The 23,101-nt window shown below is 38.9% G+C and overlaps 2 protein-coding genes across 8 annotated transcripts in view; both read right to left on the bottom strand.

Annotated features, from left to right (window-relative positions):
- Nucleotides 1-16,820, bottom strand: part of FHL5 (four and a half LIM domains 5) — a 55,550-nt gene extending 38,730 nt beyond the window's left edge. For 2 of the 6 annotated variants that reach the window (XM_065588217.1, XM_065588220.1), the window contains exon 1: nt 10,983-13,825. In XM_065588217.1, the coding sequence (XP_065444289.1) occupies nt 10,983-11,016 (34 nt within the window). In that variant the 5' untranslated portion in view covers nt 11,017-13,825. The other 4 variants (XM_065588218.1, XM_065588219.1, XM_008164868.4 and 1 more) reach the window with 4 other exon arrangements.
- Nucleotides 16,821-19,956: 3,136 nt separating this feature from the next.
- The window catches only part of UFL1 (UFM1 specific ligase 1), a 42,697-nt gene continuing 39,552 nt past the window's right edge, over nt 19,957-23,101 (bottom strand). The window contains exons 17-19 of one of the 2 annotated variants that reach the window (XM_008164865.3): nt 22,378-22,463; nt 21,719-21,899; nt 19,957-20,309 (exon numbers count right to left, since the gene is read on the bottom strand). In XM_008164865.3, the coding sequence (XP_008163087.2) occupies nt 20,094-20,309; nt 21,719-21,899; nt 22,378-22,463 (483 nt within the window). In that variant the 3' untranslated portion in view covers nt 19,957-20,093. Of the gene's footprint in view, nt 20,310-21,620; nt 21,900-22,377; nt 22,464-23,101 lie in introns of both variants that reach the window. The other variant, XR_006176198.2, reaches the window with a different exon arrangement.

The following is a 23,101-nucleotide window of genomic DNA, read 5'->3' as shown; positions in this document are numbered from 1 at the left end:
TCCATCAGCTCCAGTATTTGGTCTTCAATTGTGGCTAAAACTATTCAAAGAAAAATACAAGAAACCATCTGGCAGTAACCTGCTATGCAATAACCTGCCAACGGGGGGAAATTTCTCCAGAATTCCTCTTCTGAAATTGAAATACATTTAGATTTTAAAAAAATCATGCCTTTTTGTAGTAGGGTGGTTGAAATTTTTCTGTCACTGTTTTCCTTTGGAAATTTGGATTTTTGACTAATCAAAAATCTTAATGGAAAGTGTCTTCTTTCCTCTGTTCATTGGAAAATGAAAAATTCAATAATGAAAATTTTTTGGCCAAAAAGATATTTTATCTTTCAGATGAAGTTTTTTGTTTTTTATTGCCAAAACCAGACATTTTTGGTTTTCAATTTTGTTATTTTAATGAAATGTAAAAAAACATTTTCTGGCAAGCTTTACTTTGCAGTCTATGAGTATTTCTACACAGCAAAGAAAAACCGTGACTGACATGGGCCAGCTTCAGGTTTTTCTTTGCTGTGTAGACATATCCTAAGATATCAGACAAGGCAGCTTATATTTTGAGATGAGTACCCAGCAGCAAGTGGATGTTTATTTGGATCACAGATGGCTAAAAAGAATTAAAAAATTGATGCATCATATTGATTTGGAGAAAACAATGCAACTTTTTAATCTATCAAATTGAACTCCAGGATATAAAGAAGAGGGAGTGGGAAAGGTTCATTTTGGGCCCAATCCTAAAAGTTTTACATGAGTAATCCTTTATCAATAGTCCATTGGTATCATCAGACCAAGCATTTTGAGACGAATCAAAGAAAAGCTCCCACAAAATTTAGGAATTACTAGAGCAAAAGCATTCAACCAGAGATCAAACAGAGGCAAAAGTTGCACATGAAGACTTATCGGGCGAAATCTTGACCTGGGGGGTTTGCCACAGATTTCAGTGGGGCCAGAATTTCACCGATAGTACATAAACCAGAGAAATAACCAGAGATCTTTGTAAGAATAACTCCTTCACCCAAAGAAATCCCACTTCTAAAAAAAATATAAATAATATCAGTGACCTGACTGTCCATTGTACAATCCACTGTGAGAATGATATAAAGGAAGGTAAAAATGCCTGCACAAACCAGGGAAATCCCACCAAGGAAACGGCAGCTTGTTAACAAGGTCCTAATGCTACTTGGCAGGAACACATCTGCCAAAATAAGAATCAGCCTTGCCTTCAGGATTGGAAGCCTTCTTAGGGAGAAAATAGAAAACAATGCCTCAGATACAGTGAGGAGCAACAAGTTTACAGACAATAAAGTGAAACAGCCTTTGCCACTGATGAGAAGCAACAGAACCCCAGTAGATGGCACTGAAGCAGAATGCAACCTTTAAAACCTTACCCCAAAATAAGCTGTCTTTCATTGTGCAGCAACGTCAGCTACAGAGACAAAAATCTTCATTTTAGTTCAGGGATTAAAAGGAAGATGAAAAGTACTCTATCTCCTGAGAACAGAGAGTGCAAGCTAGTTAAACCCCCTTTTTAAAAGTAAGCAAGTAACTATAAGATTAACTTTTTTCCTAGCTTGGTTCTCTAAAAACCAATGCCACACTGCAAAGCAGCTTTGAAAACAGCAATAAGAAAAAAGGATTAGAAACAGCATGCATGTCTTAAAGCAAGTCATAACTGAAAGTCTCTTTGGTTACCCCACAGAAAAAAACAATCACCACGAAGCACAAAAAATAGAAAGTAACTTCTCTACAAAAACAAAGCAAAAGAACAAAACCAAAAACACCTAATGTACTAGAGAGGTCTGGTCTTTTTACTCATTTTTTCCCCTCACTGCTGCACTATCATTGCTTGACCTAGTTTTCTCAGCAAAAAAGAAATGGTTAGCTTCAAAAAAATAAATAATAATATTTCACAAATAAAAGTGAACCAGATACAAAGCTTTCTGATTTCAACCCCAGTTAGAGGGTTGCAGCCAGCGAGGTGACATCTCAGGAAATAAACAATGACAAAAACTGGCTTATATAGGCTAATATAAGAATAGTGGATCATAGGATCTTGTACTGTATGTGGTGGAGAGGGGAGCTAAATGGGCTAGAAAAGCTGTGTGAGAGACACATGAACAAACTATATATATTAGGGCTGTCAAGTGATTAAAAGAAGTAATCACAATTAATCGCACTGTTAAGCAATAATAAAATATCAAAAATATTTAAATTGTGTTTTCTACATTTTAAAATATATTGATTTCAATTACAGCACTGAATACAAAGTGTACAGTGCTCACTTTATATTTATTTCTGACTTCTTTGTTTCGGTCTTCACCGAGAAGTCTGAAGGAATGCCTAACATAGTGAATGCTAATGGGAAGGGGGTAGGTTTAGCGGATAAAATAAAAAAAGAACAAGTTAAAAATCACTTAGAAAAGTTAGATGCCTGCAAGTCACCCGGGCCTGATGAAATGCATCCTAGAATACTCAAGGAGCTAATAGAGGAGGTATCTGAGCCTCTAGCTATTATCTTTGGAAAGTCATGGGAGACGGGAGAGATTCCAGAAGACTGGAAAAGGGCAAATATAGTGCCCATCTATAAAAAGGGAAATAAAAACAACCCAGGAAACTACAGACCAGTTAGTTTAACTTCTGTGCCAGGGAAGATAATGGAGCAAGTAATTAAGGAAATCATCTGCAAACACTTGGAAGGTGGTAAGGTGATAGGGAACAGCCAGCATGGATTTGTGAAGAACAAATCATGTCAAACCAATCTGATAGCTTTCTTTGATAGAATAACGAGCCTTGTGGATAAGGGTGAAGCGGTGGATGTGGTATACCTAGACTTTAGTAAGGCATTTGATACGGTCTCGCATGATATTCTTATCGATAAACTAGGCAAATACAAATTAGATGGGGCTACTATAAGGTGGGTGCATAACTGGCTGGATAACCGTACTCAGAGAGTTGTTATTAATGGTTCCCAATCCTGCTGGAAAGGCGTAACGAGTGGGGTTCCGCAGGGGTCTGTTTTGGGACCGGCTCTGTTCAATATCTTCATCAACGACTTAGATATTGGCATAGAAAGTACGCTTATTAAGTTTGCGGATGATACCAAACTGGGAGGGATTGCAACTACTTTGGAGGACAGGGTCATAATTCAAAATGATCTGGACAAATTGGAGAAATGGTCTGAGTTAAACAGGATGAAGTTTAACAAAGACAAATGCAAAGTGCTCCACTTAGGAAGGAAAAATCAATTTCACACATACAGAATGGGAAAAGACTGTCTAGGAAGGAGTACGGCAGAAAGGGATCTAGGGGTTATAGTGGACCACAAGCTAAATATGAGTCAACAGTGTGATGCTGTTGCAAAAAAAGCAAACATGATTCTGGGATGCATTAACAGGTGTGTTGTGAACAAGACACGAGAAGTCATTCTTCTGCTCTACTCTGCGCTGGTTAGGCCTCAGCTGGAGTATTGTGTCCAGTTCTGGGCGCCGCATTTTAAAAAAGATGTGGAGAAATTGGAAAGGGTCCAAAGAAGAGCAACAAGAATGATTAAAGGTCTTGAGAACATGACCCATGAAGGAAGGCTGAAAGAACTGGGTTTGTTTAGTTTGGAGAAGAGAAGACTGAGAGGGGACATGATAGCAGTTTTCAGGTATCTAAAAGGGTGTCATAAGGAGGAGGGAGAGAACTTGTTCACCTTAGCCTCTAAGGATAGAACCAGAAACAATGGGTTTAAACTGCAGCAAGGGAGGTCTAGGTTGGACATTAGGAAAAAGTTCCTAACAGTCAGGGTGGTTAAACACTGGAACAAATTGCCTAGGGAGGTTGTGGAATCTCCGTCTCTGGAGATATTTAAGAGTAGGTTAGATAAATGTCTATCAGGGATGGTCTAGACAGTATTTGGTCCTGCCATGCGGGCAGGGGACTGGACTCGATGACCTCTCGAGGTCCCTTCCAGTCCTATAATCTATGAATCTATGAATCTATGAATTTTTGATTACAAATATGTGAACTGTAAAAAAACCAAAAGAATAATATTTTTCAATTCACCGAATACAGGTACTGCAGTGCAATCTCTATTATGAAAGCAGAACTTTCAAATGTAGAATCATGTACCAAAAAACCTGCAATCAAAAATAAAACAATGTAAAATTTTAGAGCCTACAAGTCCACGCAGTCCTATTTCTTGTTCAGCCAATCACTCAGAAAAACAAGTTTGTTTACATTACAAGATAATGCTACTCGCTTCTTGTTCACAATGTCACCTGAAAGTGAGAACAAGTGCACTGTTGTAGCCAGCATTGCAAGGTTTGTCTTAGCGATTGGCTGAACAAGAAGAAGGACTGAGTGGACTTGTAGACTCTGAAGTTTTACAGTTTTGTTTTTGACTGCAGTTATGTAGCCAAAAAAAAAAAAAATCTACATTTGTAAGTTGCACTTTCACGACAAAGAGATTGTACTACAGTACTTGTAGGAGGTGAATTGAAAAATACTTTTGTTTATAAATATTTGCACTGTAAAAATGATAATCAAAAATAATATACACTTTGATTTCAGTTACAACACAGAATACAATATATATGAAAATGTAGAAAAACATCCAAAATATTTAATACATTTCAATTGGTATTCTATTGTTTAATAGTGCGATTAAAATTGTGATTAACTTTTTAAAAATTGCAGTTAATTTTTTTTAGTTAATCACATCAGTTAACTGTGATTAATTGACAGCCCTTATATATATATTTCACACAGTTTATAAACAGATTGCTAGATGGAGATGGGCCATGGCAGGTCTGTTCTGCAATGGGAGTGCTTTGGAAAGACCACAGTCTCTGTGTTCCTCTCTCCCATTATTAAATTAACTGGTTATGGGACTCTACCAAGAAAGGTGAAAAACTAGAGCTTAACAGATAAAGAAAACCCCAGGATTTTCAGGAAAAAACTCCACAAGCAATTAAACAAAATTTAACTTTTTGGGTGGGAATTCAAGCTGAGGTAAACATGCACTCCTGTGATTATTAACCGTGAACTCCTGCCAATCCTTCTAACCATACATCACACTCACTTGATGTGCCTTGTGGAAAATTGTGGCCTGATCCTGGAAACCGTTATGCACATGTAACTTTACTGATGAGAGTAATCCCATTGACTTTATATGAGTCAAATTATGTATGTGAGCATTTGCTGAATTAGGCCTTACTTTGGAAACTCGTCATATTAAGGACCACGTTTTCAGTATGGCACCAAGCACAGTGGGGTCTCAATCCCAACTGGAACCCTGGAACTAACACTGCAGTAATTACTAGACCCTTCCTCTCTAATGATTACAGAATAAATAATTTGGTTTAGGCATGTGACTATTAAGGGGCAGAACAAAGACTGAGCTGCATAGCTCCAACGGGAAAAGAGGTATCAGCCCAGACAGACAGACTGGTAGAAATAGAAGGTTCACCCAGAACTAGAGCAATGATGGGAGATTTAAAAACAACACCAGTGGAGGAGGGGGCCTAAAGCACTATTTTTCTGCTTCTTAATGAGGCACCCATTCCTAGAGTCTTTCTGAAATGTAGATCAAAAGAAATATTTTTCCCCAAATAGGTATATGATACTCTGCATTCCACTCTGGCACATTGAACAAACTGCCTTGAAAGGACTTACCTTTGAGAACCTAAGTTCAAAATATGTTTCTTTCCTATATGGGGGTAGCTCAGTGGTTTGAGCATTGGCCTGCGAAACCCTGGGTTGTGAGTTTAATCCTTGAGGGGGCTACTTAGGGATCTGGGGCAAAATCAGTACTTGGTCCTGCTAAGTGAAGGCAGGGGGCTGGACTCGATGACCTTTCAGGGTCCCTTCCAGTTCTATGAGATAGGTATATACCTGACAGAAAATAGCGTCAGGAACTCAGTCAACTGAGGTGCTGGAAATCCTACTCATCATGTTGGCTCTTAATATTAACCTTAAGTGGACATGGGAATAGAGTTGTGCCCATCAGCATTTGCTGCTTTAAGAGTATGTGTATCATATGCAAAACACTGATATTCCTGATTTTATTCAATGGTGAAACATCATTTCCCCCAGCTTTTCACAAAGCAAATGGTGAAGTTTGTCCCTTGGATAAATTTAACTAAATATGTGGGCTTACAGCAGGGTGCAATTTTGCTCTTGCTTTTCACCCCATATTTATTTTAAGAATATTGCCATATTGGAGCAGCATAACAGGATATATGTCATTTCTCATCTCTGTACCGGTTTCCCCTCCTTCCCTTTCTCTGCCTTGTCTGTTTAGGTTGCAACTCTTTGAGATAGTTATGTGACTGGGAATCCTAACATCTCCACACCAGATTTAAACACACTTCTACTTCTTGAGACACAGGAATGTATTCACTTATGAGCTAAAATTTGAAGATTTTACAAATCTGGCTTTGATTTAATCTCCATTTAATGTGACATGAGTTAGTGACCCTTTAATTACTGCTCTGCTGGTTTTTGTTTTTTATGCCCTGGTAGCTGCAAAGATACACGTGTTTAACAAGATCTTTCTTTGCCATACTATTATTTTCAAAGTGGATTTCTTACTGTTTGCAATAAGCATGTCTTTTATAAAATCCAAGTTAAATGTGGGATTGTTCTATTATATTATTTGATTTGTAGAAAATGAGGGATAAGAACTTGCTAAGCTCCTGAAAAGTGGACATTTGGTTTGGACAAAGTAGAAGGGTTAGAAATCATAAGTCTTCAAAATATCAATGCAAAACAGGACTCAAGACACTAATCTCTAATACAGAAACATTTTAGACAAGGATAATTTATTTCAAGCCTACAGTGGAGTGATGAATCTGTTAAAAATAATAATGATTATGTGGGTCAGATCCTTAGAAAGAGAAAAATGATTCCTTTGCAAATCTGGAATGGAGCTGAGCAACTTCAACACATGGGGCCTTTCTTATTCCAAATTGTGATTAAGCCTTTAACTCCAGTTAGGTGTGTGGGTTTGGTGAGGACAGTCAGCAGCAGCAGTTTCATGGGTGATGACACAATCACCTGTCATGGTAAGATAACGTACAGATCTGTGGCCCATGATTCAAATGATGATTCCTGCTGCATTTAATAGCTTGCAGAGATCAAATGAGACAGGAGAATGGGCTCCTAATGAACAGCAATATGCTTAGCAGTTATATAGTGCCTTCCACTAAGGGATCTTAATGCACTTTACAATCATTAATAAATTAGTCTTCGCAGCATCCTTGTGAGATAGGTATTATCCTCATCTTACAGAGGAAGAGACTAAAACCCTCATTTTACAGATGAGGCACAGTGAAATTAAATGACTTTACCAAGGTCATACTGGAAGTCTGTGGCAGAGCCAGGCATAAAACTCAGTCCTATGCCTTAACCATAGGCGTAGTTTGACTTCTATATTAGGGGGAGCAGCTCCAGTCACACCAATGGGGCCGCACATGGGTGGGGGGCAAATTCTGTGCCTGCCCAAGGCTTGCTGTTTGAGGGAGGAATGCCCCCTCCACTCCCCCCAAACTATGCCAATGGCCTTAACCACAAGGCCATCCTTCAATTCACATTACCATCACAATAATGCCGATGGATGTTTTCAAGTGCAAAGGCTGCCTGATGGGTAATTTCAGAAGAACTTGTAAGAAGAGGGTGCAACAAAATGTTCTAGTCATCAACTTGAGATCATCAGTTATGGATTTAGGGTTGTAACTAATATTATACAAAACGTTCACAGTAAAGCTTGTCTGATTTTGTGTTTAGTGGAAACATGGTCCATGCCAGCTGAAAGGTTTGCTAAGGATTGTGAACTTTTCCAGTGAATTTGAGCTCATATTCCAGCAAGCCTGGGCTGCTGTAGTTTTGCATTGAAATTGCATGAATTTCCCTGTGATGTAACATAAAAGCATTTGGAGTGTGGCAGGTTCGACTGAAGTCTTTGAACTCAACTGTGACTCTCACCTGCATGAGGAGAAAGTCAGCAGCATCCAGTCATAGAATGTAAAACCCTCCCAGGCCTGGCTAATTGGGGTATCTGGGTGTTCAAATACGGATGGGTGGGGAAGGGGAAAATTAACTGAAAAAATTCTGGAAGTTGTGTCACATCATAAAATGACATGCTAAATTCCAGCAAGGAATTCTATTTATTTTTAACTACTGCTTCATTTTTCTCTATCTATGGTGATTATATGTTCCCATTACCATAGTATCTCAGTACCTGTAATGAATTTATCCTCATAACACTCCTGTGAGTGAGGCAGTGCTATTATCCCCATTTTACAGATGGCGAACTGAGGCACAGAAAAGCTAACCTGCCCAAAGTCACACAGGAAGTCTGTGGTAGAATATGGCATTGAACCTGTGTCTCCAAAATCTGAAGCCAGGGCCAAACCAGTGGCCCATTCATTGTCCTAGTTCCATTCTCTGACAGAAAAAAAGTCATAAGTATGGGAGGGAGAGGGAGGAAGGGACATTGTGCTACTACAGAAGTAGTCAGGGAATAGGGAACAAGGTTGAAGGCTAGCACTGAACCAAGGGAGCCTCTTCAGAACCAGGGTCCCATACCTAATGGAACCAGGAGAACTTATCAATACTTAGATGGATGTAAAACAAATTCAGATGGACCTAGAACAAATTAAAAGAACAAAAGTAAAAATGCACTCCACAGGAGGTGGAGAGAGAAGTACCCTTGCACTGCGAGAGTAAACGGAGAGTTACAAGCACCATTTTGGTGGGAATATTAAGTAGCTTAAAGAGTTATAAGACATTGGACAACACTGCTGTATTTCCGGAGACCTGAACTATGCAAAAATGAGGGGGTTAGTTAAACAGAAATTAAAAGGTACAGTGACTAGAGTGAAATCCCTGCAAGCTGCATGGACACTTTTCAAAGACACCATAATAAAGGCCCAACTTAAATTTATACCCCAAATTAAAAAACACAGTAAAAGAACTAAAAAAGAGCCACTATGGCTTAACAACCATGTACAAGAAGCAGTGAGAGATAAAAAGGCATCTTTTAAAAAGTGGTAATTCTACCTAGTGAGGTAAATAGAAAGGAGCATAAACCTTGCCAAATTAAGTGTAAAATTGTAATAAGAAATGCCAAAAAGGAGTTTGAGGAACAGCTAGCCCAAAACTCAAAAGGTAATAACAAAATGTTTTTTAAGTACATCAGAAGCAGGAAGCCTGTTAAACAACCAGTGGGGCCCTTGGATGATCGAGATACAAAAGGAGCGCTTAAAGACGATAAAGTCATGGCGGAGAAACTAAATGAATTCTTTGCTTCAGTCTTCATGGCTGAGGACGTTAGGGAGATTCCCAAACCTGAGCCGTCCTTTGTAGGTGACAAATCTGAGGAATTGTCACATATTGAAGTGTTACTTGAGGAGCTTTTGGAATTAATTAATAAACTTAACAGTAACAAGTTACCGATACCAGATGGCATTTATCCAAGAGTGCTGAAAGAACTCAAATGTGAAATTGCGGAACTATTAACTATGGTTTGTAACCTGTCCTTTAAATCAGCTTCTGTACTCAATGACTGGTACATAGCTAATATAATGCCAATATTTAAAAAGGGCTCTAGAGGTGATCCCGGCAATTACAGACCGGTAAGTCTAACGTCGGTACCGGGCAAATTAGTTGAAACAATAGTAAAGAATAAAATTGTCAGACACATAGAAGAACATAACTTGTTGGGCAAAAGTCAACATGGTTTCTGAAAAGGGAAATCATGTCTTACTAATCTATTAGAGTTCTTTGAAGGGGTCAAACAAACATGTGGACAGGGGAATCCAGTGGACGTAGTGTACTTAGACTTCCAGAAAGCCTCTGACAAGGTCCCTCACCAAAGGCTCTTACGTAAATTAAGTTGTCATGGGATAAGAGGGAAGATCCTTTCATGGATTGAGAACTGGCTAAAAGACAGGGAACAAAGGGTAGGAATAAATAGTAAATTCTCAGAATGGAGAGGGGTAACTAGTGGTGTTACCCAAAGATCAGTCCTAGGACCAATCCTATTCAACTTATTCATAAATGATCTGGAGAAAGGGGTAAACAGTGAGGTGGCAAAGTTTGCAGATGATACTAAACTGCTCAAGATAGTTAAGATCAAAGCAGACTGTGAAGAACTACAAAAAGATCTCACAAAACTAAGTGATTGGGCAACAAAATGGCAAATGAAATTTAATGTGGATAAATGTAAAGTAATGCACATTGAAAAAAATAACCCCAACTATACATACAATATGATGGGGGCTAATTTAGCTACAACTAATCAGGAAAGATCTTGGAGTCATCGTGGATAGTTCTCTGAAGACGTCCACACAGTGTGCAGCATCAGTCAAAAAAGCAAACAGGATGTTAGGAATCATTCAAAAAGGGATAGAGAATAAGATGGAGAATATCTTATTGCCCTTATATAAATCCATGGTATGCCCACATCCTGAATACTGCGTACAGATGTGGTCTCCTCATCTCAAAAAAGATATACTGGCATTAGAAAAGGTTCAGCGAAGGGCCACTAAAATGATTAGGGGTTTGGAACGGGTCCCATATGAGGAGAGATTAAAGAGCCTAGGACTTTTCAGCTTGGAAAAGAGGAGACCAAGTGGGGATATGGTAGAGGTATATAAAATCATGAGAGGTGAGGAGAAAGTGAATAAGAAAAAGTTATTTACTTGTTCCCATAATATAAGAACTAGGGGCCACCAAATGAAATTAATGGGCAGCAGGTTTAAAACAAATAAAAGGAAGTTCTTCTTCACACAGCGCACAGTCAACTTGTGGAACTCTTTGCCTGAGGAGGTTGTGAAGGCTAGGACTATAATAGGGTTTAAAAAAGAACTAAATAAATTCATGGAGGTTAAGTCCATTAATGGCTATTAGCCACGATGGGTAAGGAATGGTGTCCCTAGCCTCTGTTTGTCAGAGGGTGGAGATAGATGGCAGGAGAGAGATCACTTGATCATTACCTGTTAGGTTTGCTCCCTCTGGGGCACCTGGCATTGGCCACTGTTGGCAGACAGGATACTGGGCTGGATGGACCTTTAGTCTGACCCAGTTCTTGTGTTCTTACCAGATCTAGAATTTTAGCTGGGGTGGGGAGTAGCAAGGAACACAGAAATGATGAAGAACCTGACAGGGGAAAATTAAAAATCAATACAACTCAAGGGCAGAGGTCTGCGAAAGGTGGGACAGAGCAAGATGCAAATGGAAGGAAAGTTTTGAAGAAGTCATATTAACTAGAGTCAAATAAAAGCTTTTGCTCGAAGAAAAGGAAACTGGAAACAATGAGGATTGAGTCACTACTTTTTTAGACCACACTGTACACTTTCATAGAATACTATATCCCTGCTTTAGAATTATATGGGATAGTTTATATGATTCTCCATTAAATGCCCTATATTTGTGGAGTAACTTCTATGCTGCCCTATTAAATTTCTGTGAAACCTTATTAATTTTACCCCTCTTCAATTTTATAGGATTTTTCCAGAAGGTAAAGTTTAAATATATGGGCTGAGATTTTCAAAAGCCACCTAAATATTTTTGAATGCCCAGTTCCCCCACAAAATTAAATCTACCAGAGAGAGACAAGTAGAACATAAGTTGCAATGCATCATTCCACTCTCTGCAAACTCAGTGTTTGAAGCTCCATAGGCTAGCTAGACTGGAAGGGAGTTAATTCAGTGGGAGCTCTACACAACCTCATCTCCCAGCCAACCAGCAGGGAAATGTCTACAAGAATTAAAGATGATCCTATTCCTACGGGTACGTCTACACTTACCTCCGGGTCCGGCGGCAGGCAATCGATGTTCTGGGATTGATTTATCGCGTCTGGTCTAGACGCGATAAATCGATCCCGGAAGTGCTCGCCGTCGACGCCGGTACTCCATCTCGGCGAGAGGAGTACATGGCATCGACGGGGGAGCCTCCCTGCCACGTCTGGACCCGCGGTAAGTTCGGACTAAGGTACTTCGAATTCAGCTACGTTATTAACGTAGCTGAATTTGCGTACCTTAGTCCGAAGTGGGGGGTTAGTGTGGACCAGGCCTAAGGCTCTTGGCCCCAACCCTCAGATGAAATCTTGGCCCTATTGAAATCAATGGGAGTTTTGCATTGATTTGAATGGAGCTAGGATTTCACCCCTTGACTTAAGACTTTACATTATTGCAAGAACTCTTCTGGAGAGCTTGCACTTTCCCCCTCTTTATATCCACAGTTAGCCAATGCTGTTAGACTTCAACTTTCATGAGAAGTAAAATTCAACCATAAAAGTAAAAGACAAGGAATTGAAAAGAAAACTGGCTTTATTAGCAAAAGGAAAACTGTGGCCAAAAGGACAACTGATTCTGAACCTTACAATGTCCACCAATCAATCAACCAATAAAATCTTTAAACTTGTCTGCCTGCAAATAACCTTGAGACACATGGGTCAAAACTGATCAGAGTTTCTTTCAAAAAGCATATTATTTCATTTCTCTTTACGCTTGCAAGAAGGTTCACATGCCATCTTAAATTTCTACATATTATGCAATCTTAAATCAAAGTGACTTTTGTGACAGTGCAATAAAATTATATGGCAAGACTGTCAGGATTGTGATAACATTAATATATAAGTCTGTTCCAGGTTGTTCAGTTAAAATACTTCAAGAAATGTCAAGTAATCATACATACTGAAGACAAATGTGGGAATAAATATTAGATGTGAACAAAACAGACAGCACAAAGTTGTTTTCTTAATATAAGAGGTTCTGTGTCAAGCTTTAAGGACGTAACAAATCGACTGAAAATAAGGAAAGCTACAAAAAATAGTGTATTTTAGAAAAGTCATTTGATTACAATCTAAATTGTGTTTGCTAGTGTTATCAAAGTTTGATTTTGGGGCTCATTAGTAAAAGAAAAATTGACTGAATGTACTACATACATAAAATCAGATAGTACAGCAATTAATATATGTTGTTGATCTTCAATTATGGAAAATTTCAGTCTCATTATCCATAAAGCTTTTTAATGTGACAGTGTGAACAGACATTTACAGAACACTTTTTACTAAGCACTGGCACATCCTTTCAATATAGTTCTTAACACTCCCAAATCTGTGGCAGAGATCCTTAAAAAGCTGAGACTCAGACATAACATAATAGTGGAGGAAAAAGGATGAAATAATGTTTGATGTAGATTTGTATCATGTCTAAACTTTGTATGACCTCTAAATTTTCAAGTTAATTTTACATTAAATACACAACAATAACAATCCACTGTATACTATGAAAGTAACTTTGGGTCTAAAAGTGACCTACGTCATCATAAAGGTACAGTTGAGAGCTTGCTCTCACTGGCAGGTAACTTGGCTAGTAAAAGAAAACAGCATCTACAGTTTATTGGTTGGTTTATTGGCATTAGCACAGTAAATCTTAGTTATTTAATTTTTTAAAATTAATAAATTGAGAACAATTAAACCAGCAACAATCTTGGGAGTGCTTCATGGCACATTCAATCAAGATTGTTTGAATATGTTCACGGAATTCTGTAGGCAATCCTAGGAAGATGCATCAGCCACTCTAAAGGAAAATGTAGTACTATTTTTAAGGAAAATATACTTTCTTGCCTATGTCACAAATTCTATCAGCTATATAAAGTAATTAAAACAAAACACTACTAGAAATTGAAAAAATCAGAATTAATCTATGACTGAATAGAAAGGGTTCTTGCTTAGTTGTTCATAAACTTTCCATTGGTTACCTGGTCTATTGACCTAAATATTTAAAAACTGTCAAATAAAACAGTGGAAATGTAAATAATAAGGGAAAGAAGTTACTACCATACTCACATTTGGTTTCAAGCTGCTGCTTCTTATGACTTGTGTAGCAAAATAAAGGGAGAAAATAATTAGATTAGCTTTCACAGAAATAAGCAGTCATTAAATCCAAAATAAACAGAATAGCGTGCCAGAGCTATTTGAGGGTCCCATCAGATTTTGGCTCTGCAGAAGAAGGCTGAGGGTCAGTTTGTTTCCCTTAGACCTCATGACATGCAAATAGCTGGTTCCCTTGTCACCGAACCAAAATCATTCTTTGTCGTATTGTGTTTACAAACGATAGACAAAAACATACCACATAGGAGGTCCTTAAAGGAGCGTTTGAGAGACAGAGCTTCAAAGATCTAGCCAGAAAGAATTAGGAGCTTTAGTAAAAATCAGTATATGGAGGAGCGAAGGGGAAAGAGACTGAACATGTTCATACTCAGATTTTTTGTGCCCATATTCTTTGAAAAGTGCATCCACGACATTTGATAAAAATCAGAACTAACATTAAAAACCCTGATTACACATTCTTTAGGGTGTTCTGCATGGGGTCTGTGGGTAGGGGTAGAAGGGAGAGGTTAAAATTCTACCCTCTTCCAATTTAGGGAAAGGCTTTGGGACTCCATACAACACCACTGCTTGCCCCTAGTCCAGTTTATAGACTGGAATGGTTGCTGCTGTCCCTCTAGGCAGGGATTCCTGGCGACTAGATACACATCAGTGGAAAGTGAATGGCTTCTCTCTGGACCTCTCCCAAAAGCTCATCTCAGTGCTGGCCTCATTAGAATTGGAGCAGAGGTAACCTCTCCAGTTTGGGCTATGGTCACTCTATTCAACACATGGGACTACAGAACGGCTTACTCATTGTACAGGGCCTTCTGCAGGCTTTCAGTGAATTATATCAGTGAAACCATAGGCTGAAATTAAGCATCTTAAAACAAGAATGGCTGGTTGTGGCTTGCGCCACTGCAGACCCAAGGAAATGCTGACTTTCCACCATTATATTCACTGGATTACACCACCAGGAACCAACATGTCAGGGCTGAATCAAGCCTTCCATGTCAAGTAGACAGAAGCCATGTTTGTGTCATTGCGAAAAGAAAGAATTCTGTTACTCTGTTTAGATAAATATTACATTGGCTATTTGTACTAGGCAGTTGGAAGACTTTGGTAACATTTTCCAATTCCAGGCAATACATTTTCTAGATTATCTATGCCTAATTAATTTCAACCAGTTAAACTCTTTATTCATTCTCTTGCTCACTACTGCCAGGATTTTTTATCAGGTCCATTTGCCCTGTGACTGACTGCTTCATTAAATCTGTGAAAACACTTCGTGTCTCATCACCGCTGGTGAAATTAAGTTCTCTCCTATTAGTTATCTGAGTCATTAGCTTTATTTAGCTTGTCCTCTTGTGCTGATGCAGTCCATTTTAGATCAGCTTGGAGTACTGTAAAACAATGGTCAGGCACAACAGGGTGAAGTCATGAATAGTTAGGGCCCACTGGGAGAGCTCCAGTGTTCTAACCCCCTCTACATGCTTTTGGGGTTCAGCAGACTCCCCCTAGTCTGGCCACATGATCTCAGTGGGCAGTTCTGATGGGAGCAATGGTAGGGGCTCCCGGGTTAGGCCGGAGGAGAAGCACAATGGAGACACGAATGTGGGATCACAGAACATGCTGGGTGTCTGCAGGTATGGGATGGGAGGGCACCCAATGCCTGGGCTCCTCCAGCTGCTCACCCTTCAGCCACCAATTCTTCAACTGGTGGCTTTACAGATGAAGGTGTCACAAATATTCATATAGATGCCAACTTGTTCCTCGATAATCTCGGTGTTGGGGGCTGGATGAACTCCTAGGCATCCCGTATGGGGATGGAGTGGAGGTAGCCAATCTCATGCTGCCCTCTCCTTGTGGCAAGTGCTCAGTAAAGGAACTGGCTGATTTAGCCTCCAGATCCCAAAAGGTAAAACGGTGGGCATCCCACGGGCATCTCCTTACAAGATGTGTCTAAAATCCTGGGGTCAAATTCGACTCAGGGGCTGGGACACTATGCTGGGGGGAGTGCCCCACTATTGTGGTGCTGGTGGGGGTTAAGGTCCCCTCTCGCCTCAACTCACAAAAGGGGGATGGATGCTAGTGGGAGGATGGAGGTGCCCAGAAAACTGCAGATTGGCTCCCCTGTGGTGCAAACACCCCAATAATTAGCAAAGGACCCCTGGGGTGTGAGTGACTGCACTATGCTGTCCCCTGACAGGAAGCTTGGATGTAATTTGACTCAAAGTTGTGGCCTGGTTAAAGCCCATACCTCGTGGACTTGCTTTCTTCTGTGTGGTGAGCACATCAAATTACACAGCAGTATGTTCTTTTCAGGGAAGGTATGAAATATATGCTCACTTTCCCCTGCATGTTACCTTCTCCAAACTTCAAATGCAAGTGTTCTTCCCTGATTCTCGGAAGGAACTTGCAGAATAGATACTATGTCTGTATTATCTGCCAAATTTGCCTTAAGCATTTAAAGCAAAGTGAAAACCTTCACTAATAAGGAGTATGAAGTGGGGTTAATTAGAAGATAATATGGAGATTAAAAGTCAGCTGTCCTTTCCTCAGAACCCAAAATGAGCTATTGCCACACAGCCCTTCATAGCAACCTATTTCACGGGTGTAACAAGACCAACCTGATTTGACCTAAACTTCTACTTCTACGCTCACTAATATCAGCTTGGTATTTGTCATTAACATGACCCTCTTGAAGAGCTCTCTTTCCTCTTTCATTTTTCTCAGGTTAGTTCACTCAAATTTCTCTTTTTAACTAAGGTTTAAATCCCTGACAGTTCATAAAAATAATTTAAAAACCCATTTCACTTCTACATTGATCTTTGGCCTTTTTGATGACCATCACTTTTATGTTTCAGTTACAACCATCCTTTCCATGACAGGAGTAAACTTCCTTCAAAAATGACAGGTTTGAGAGTAGCAGCCACGTTAGTCTATATCCGCAAAAAGAACAGGAGTACTTGTGGCACCTTAGACACTAGCAAATTTATTAGAGCATAAGCTTTCGTGGGCTACTGCCCACTTCTTCGCTATATGCATCCGAAGAAGTGGGCAGTAGCCCACGAAAGCTTATGCTCTAATAAATTTGTTAGTCTCTAAGGTGCCACAAGTACTCCTGTTCCTTCAAAAAGGCTACTGCTCTCACAGACCCTTACTGTAAAGAAAATGTTAAGGTCAAAAACATGAAGCCATTTAAAACATTAACTAAAAGGTATACAGAAAGCTGTAACAGAAGTTCTAAATACCTATCAGAAACTCAGGACAACCTTTGTTAGATTACACCACCAATCTTAGACTGCACTCGTGCAAGTCATTTAAATTGTGAGTACACAACATATTACAATAGTTTTCAAATGCCACCACTTCTCAAAGGCTAACCTCAAGCGTTTCCCTGAGTAATCACACACTTTCTTTTTTTAAAGTCACTTTGGAAGAGACTATATACAAGAAATTTTATGGAACATGTATTGTTAATGAGTGGAATGAGGGGACAAGTTGGCCATAGCAATGCTGCTTCCCAGCCCTTTTCTACAGAGTAATTTAAATGAAGCTACAATGTAAATTTATCTGAAAAAGAAATAGGCAGCCTTTTTTTGTGAACCGAACATCTGATCATTAGGATAAGAATCCTAAGAATAATAGGAATCCTTTCCTTTTTCCCAACCCTAAGTCCATTATATATAGGGAAAAAAATCATTAGCAAAGTGTTTGAGGAAACCATATTCCATCTCTCTCTCTCTCTCTCTCATAATTAAGACACCTTTAACTGGGAATGCACTTGATAGACAGACAGCCAATACTTATTTTTTCTGGCATGGGAATACTGGTGAAGGTTTCTCATACTGAAATTAATCACTGAAAATTCCAGGAAGAGACCTCTACTAGAATGTTAGTATTTCTTTCCTATCCTTTTTAAATAATGTTTTATTACTCTCATCATGTGGCCTATAATTTAAAAAATCTGTTGCATTATGTAGGAGACTTATAACAAGTTCATTATTATTATGTCTTACAACAGTATTAAGCAAAAGAGAAGCACTCAAAATTGCAAGTATAACAAATCAAATGGAGCACATTAACAACTGCAGTTTAAGCAACAAGTGCAAATCCAATCAATATATCAGCGGTTAAGTCAACAGCAGAAACTATTTTATCCACTTAACCATTAACTTTATTAAAATAATTATATTTGCATAAAGATATCAGATTGTACAGTATTATTTACAAAATCATCAATGCCATTTAAAAGTGTGTACATTTAATATAGGAAAATTAGAACTATTTTGATTCAATAACAAGAGACTAAGTACGTTTATTGTATGCAAACCATGTTTTTTTTAACAAAGTTAAAGCAGTCAGAATATTTTCCTCTTTTGTTTTTCTCTGGCCCTTCTTTTCAGGTGACATGGTTGTATAGGGGCTTCCAGCTAGGCTGATGGACACAACTGCCTCTGCCTCTAAGTCTGGAGGGCAGAGAGTGGAGCTGCTCTTTTGTACAGGATCACTGCTGTTTTGTAAAGATATTATTGAATTTAGTACAGTAATTTAGTGATTTTATATAAGTGATTCTGTTTTTTAAACTCCATTCTAAAAACAAGCCTAAATGCAGTAAGACAAAAGTTCAAATCTCATCCCCTTTTTTTTGTTGCAATCACAGTTTTGGGGACATTTTTGGTTGACGTCTACTCAGTGTACACCACTGCACATGACCTGCAGGAATTTAACAGACAATGCCACTTGGTAACATCCCTACAGTAGGTTTTTCTCAGTGCCAAAAGAGTTTTGGCAAGAGTGAGAGAATACTTAGAACAACTATTATTTTCACTGGACAGCAATGTCTATTACCTTACTATTCAGACTTGATTTTATGCAAGCAACTAGGTAACATTACAAGTACATATAATCATTGCATACTTCAGTGATAACAAGCTGAAACTGATATGATAAATTAAAATTGCACGGGATCCAAAACAAATAAAAAAAATATACAACTGACATACAAAATTTATGTAATTAACTAATATTGGAAGGATTCTAGTTGGTATACTTTACACATATTTTCTCTAAGACATATAATACACCCCATGTACAAATGAGGATGTAAATTACAATGGGCATGACAAAAATATTGCTAAATAATATCAAATACCTCTGGGAATAGGTTAACACTAGAAAAAACACTGATATCCAAAATGGTTAACATTTTCAGAATTTCTTTTAAGAAACATACTGTAAAGTGAACAAAATTCTGAACCAAACTCTCTCAAATAAAAATGGCATATATAATGGATGTTTGCCCCTTAAGAAACCTCTCTAGGAATCGTATCTGAAACTGTGTTGTAATAAGAGTGCCCGTCAGTTAAATGAACAAGCTAACTTGTATGCTAATTACAGAAGTCCCCCACCTCACCCCCTCAAAAAAAACAAAACAAAAACCCAATATAGGTCACTTGCAGTTTTATGACAAATCATTAGTTAAGGGACATGAAATGAAAAATAATAGTGTGTGCAAAATTCACTGGAATTCATTGAAAAAAATTCTAGAAATCCATCCTTAATTCAGCACCATAACCTCTTTGGTTAATAACCTTATTTGAACTGATCAGATATTTTTACTATTTTGTGCAGGTGTGCCTGACCACTTTATTATTAATCTCTGCACTGCTTAATATGCACTCCTGAAAAAGTTCCAATTCATGAGATCAAAAAAAGTAAAGATGACCTCTTATTCCACGCTATTACATACCTATAACCTTAATTTTAAAATGTAGCTGTGGAATCCAGAGAAACGTTTACATTTTGATAATTACTAAACAGGTAAAAAAAAAGGGGCACAGGGGAAATTCACATCTGAAAAGCAAATTATAAACTTATGGATATATGTATAAGAATTCTTAACCATTTGAAAGAGTAAATATTTCCTGAAATACTACATAAAAGGCTCCATCTTAGAATTTTAATTACATAGCCAATTTACGTGTTGCTATTAATGTCTTATGTAACAATGCATGCATATAAAATATATATATATATTTTAAAAGAATGTAAATCAAAATTCAGATCCACCACTGCCTGTTATCCCTCAGGCTTCAATTCTATACGCAAAATTTCAGAAGCCAAGACTATCTCAACCATTCTTCACTACCCCAACACAGTGAACTTCTTTCTCCTTTCAGAAAAAAATATTCTGACTGTTCGCTGGATTTAAAATTTAATTAGACCTTCACTCCTCTGTTACAGAAGATTTTCTGGGTCTCAGAACAAGATCTTTGAGAGAGGCGGTGATTTCTTGGAGTTCTTTTCGAATAGTGTCTGGACATTCTTTCTCCCCTAGGTTATCATCCACTGTGTCATCATCCCCTTGTCCAATCTTATAATTCTGACTGATCAACTGTTTCACCACTAATCCCTGATATTTGACCAGAAGAGAATGTTGATCCTGAGGCGGAGGGAAAAATTAAAGAAATGGGTTAAGGTTATTTAAAGGAGCACAGCTGACTTTGTGAGATTAAAGTCAGCAAATATTTTTCCATCAAGACATTTTACAATCTAAATTGCTACATGAATATTTTAAGGCATATCAAAAATAAAATGTCTGTAGTAATGAACAGGCATCTACACTACAGAAACAGCATGCTTAGCCACTGGAGGAGGGAGTGCTATGCCCTGATTAACAGCAGTTTGAAGCACATTTTTGGGTGCACCTTGGATTTTCTTTAAAATTGAATTGAAATAAATCAGGATTTATTCTCACTTCACTGGGGAGAGATAATGGTTAGAGAATGAGGACCTGTTCAATGGTCCACCCTTGGAAGGTGAATCCAATAAAGTTGCAGATACCTGTAGACCAGGGGTGGGCAAACTATGGCCCGGGGCCCGCATTCGGCCCTTCAGATGTTTTCATTTGGCCCTCAAGCTCCTGCCGGGGAGCAGGGTCGGGGGCTTGCTCCGTGCGGCTCCCAGAAACAGTGGCACGTCCCCCCTCTAGTTCCTATGTGTAGGGGCTGCTAGGGGCTCCGCATGCTGCCCCCGCCCCAAGTATCTCCCCCGCAGCTCTCACTGGCCCGCCAACGGAGCAAATGGGAGCTGCAGGGGTGGCGCCTGCGGATCAAGCAGCGTGCAGAGCTGCTTGGCTGTGCCTCTCCATAGGGGCCAGAGGGGGGGACATGCTGCTGCTTCTGGGAGGTGCTTGAGGTAAGCACCGCCCAGAGCCTGCACTCAGACACCCTTCTGTGCTCCAACCCTGCCCCAGCCTTGGCCCCCTCCCGCCCTCCGAACCCTTCAGTCCCACCCTCCTGCACCCCAGAGCCTGCACCCCCCGTCAAAGCCCTCACCCCCTTCTGCACCCAACCCGCAGTTTCATGAGCATTCTTGGCCCACCATACAATTTCCATACCCAGATGTGGCCCTTGTGCCAAAAAGTTTGCTCACCCCTGCTGTAGACTCTGGTGAACATTTATGTTGTTGATCCCATGAAACCACTCCATTAACAACTCAGTGAAATGACAACCTTTAAACTACAATCTAGGGTTGGAAATCGAGACAACTCATAGCTCTGAATCATCCTCACAGATCACTGTAATTTACAGATGACATGTGACAGATGAAGCCACATGGAAGTGCTAGAGTGCTAATGCCAACAAACAGGCTGAGACAGATAAAATAGAGAGACGTTTTATATTCTATACCTATAGATATTTTATATCTATATATTTATATGTTTTATATTCTATGCCTATAGATTCTATACCTTGATATTCTATACCTAGAACTATTCAGTGCTGGACAGTCCCGTGTTTTCCTTAAACCAGTCAGACACTACAGGATGCTATTTCATAAGCAGAATACCTCTGGGATCTTAGTAGTTAGGAAAGAAATGATTTGTGGTACGCATCTTCCTGGTGCATGAAGCATGCACTGTGTTGAAAACTGAAACAACAGGATCGATGTCAGGTGTAAAACAAGAGCTGGATCTTCTGTGACTTTCAGTTGTTCAATCAGAGCCTGTCTATGCTGAAACAGAATTTGCCTAAGAAAACAAAAAGTGCATAGAGAAAACATTTTTTTTTATTTTGTTCTTTATCAGGTTGAAATTTATAATACGTATTTAGATTTGATGGATATTAACTTTTTTCCTCCCAACAGACTGATTCTTAATATTAATGGGTGGCATTTTCAAAAGTGCCATCCTGAGCTTTTGAAAATGCCATCCTGAACTTTTAAAATGACATCTCTGTAAAAAATGAAATAAAGCAGCCATCTCCACTATCAGAAAAATTAGCATCAAACTTGGTAAGCTATCTACAAATTAAATATCTGATGTTTGGAAAGATGCCTAAACTTTGTCTAAAAAGAAGACCCCCGAATTTATCTACCCCTCCACCCTTTATCTACCTACATGTTCCACTGCTACCAAGTTAATTATCTAAAATGTGTGCAGAAATAGTGCTATATTTCCCACATTGCACAATTTCTTTAAGGTAATAAATGTAATTTTAAAAAGTTACCTTTCCTTCTTTTTGTCCCCTTTTTTCACCATAATATCACAAGCATCTGCTGAAGAATCAAGGCACAAAAGAAAGTCTTCTAAACTCTATAAAAAAAATTAGACCATAGACACTTAATTTGTGCTAGTGGCTAAAAAAACCTAGTTTACAGCACATCGTTTTTCCCTGTTCAAAATGATGGCATTTAGATCATAGAAATGTAAAATAATAAACAATGTAAGATGGGGGAAAGGATTCTGTTTAAAATAAAACATCACTAAACCTTTAAAAGTTTATATATTTAAATAGTAAAGGATATAAAATTAAGTAACTGAATGCAATCCATTTCTAATGCTAATACATTTTGGAAAAAAGTATATAATGTATCGTCTTCTAGAAGGTATCGCAATATTACCGTATATACTTGTTCATTAGCCCATTCGTTTATAAGCTGACCCCCAAGATAGTTAGGTAAAAATAGCAAAAACTGTATGACCCTTTCATAAGCCGACCCTATGTTTCAGGGGGTGGCAAACTTTGGCTCCTGGCCCGTTAGGGTAAGTCTCTAGCGGGCCTGGACGTTTTGTTTACCTGGAGCGTTCAGAGGCACAGAGCCCCTCAGCTCCCAGTGTCCGCGGTTTGCCGTTCACAGCCAATGGGAGCTGCGGGGCCACTTCCCTGCTGTGAACGCTCCAGGTAAACAAAATGTCCCGACCTGCCAGTGGCTTACTCTCATGGGCCGGGA

The sequence above is a fragment of the Chrysemys picta genome, chromosome 3, assembly GCF_011386835.1.
Source record: "Chrysemys picta bellii isolate R12L10 chromosome 3, ASM1138683v2, whole genome shotgun sequence".
Taxonomy (NCBI): Eukaryota; Metazoa; Chordata; order Testudines; family Emydidae; genus Chrysemys; species Chrysemys picta.
Note: the sequence above shows the minus strand (reverse complement) of the source record. Positions and strands in the feature narration are given on the sequence as shown.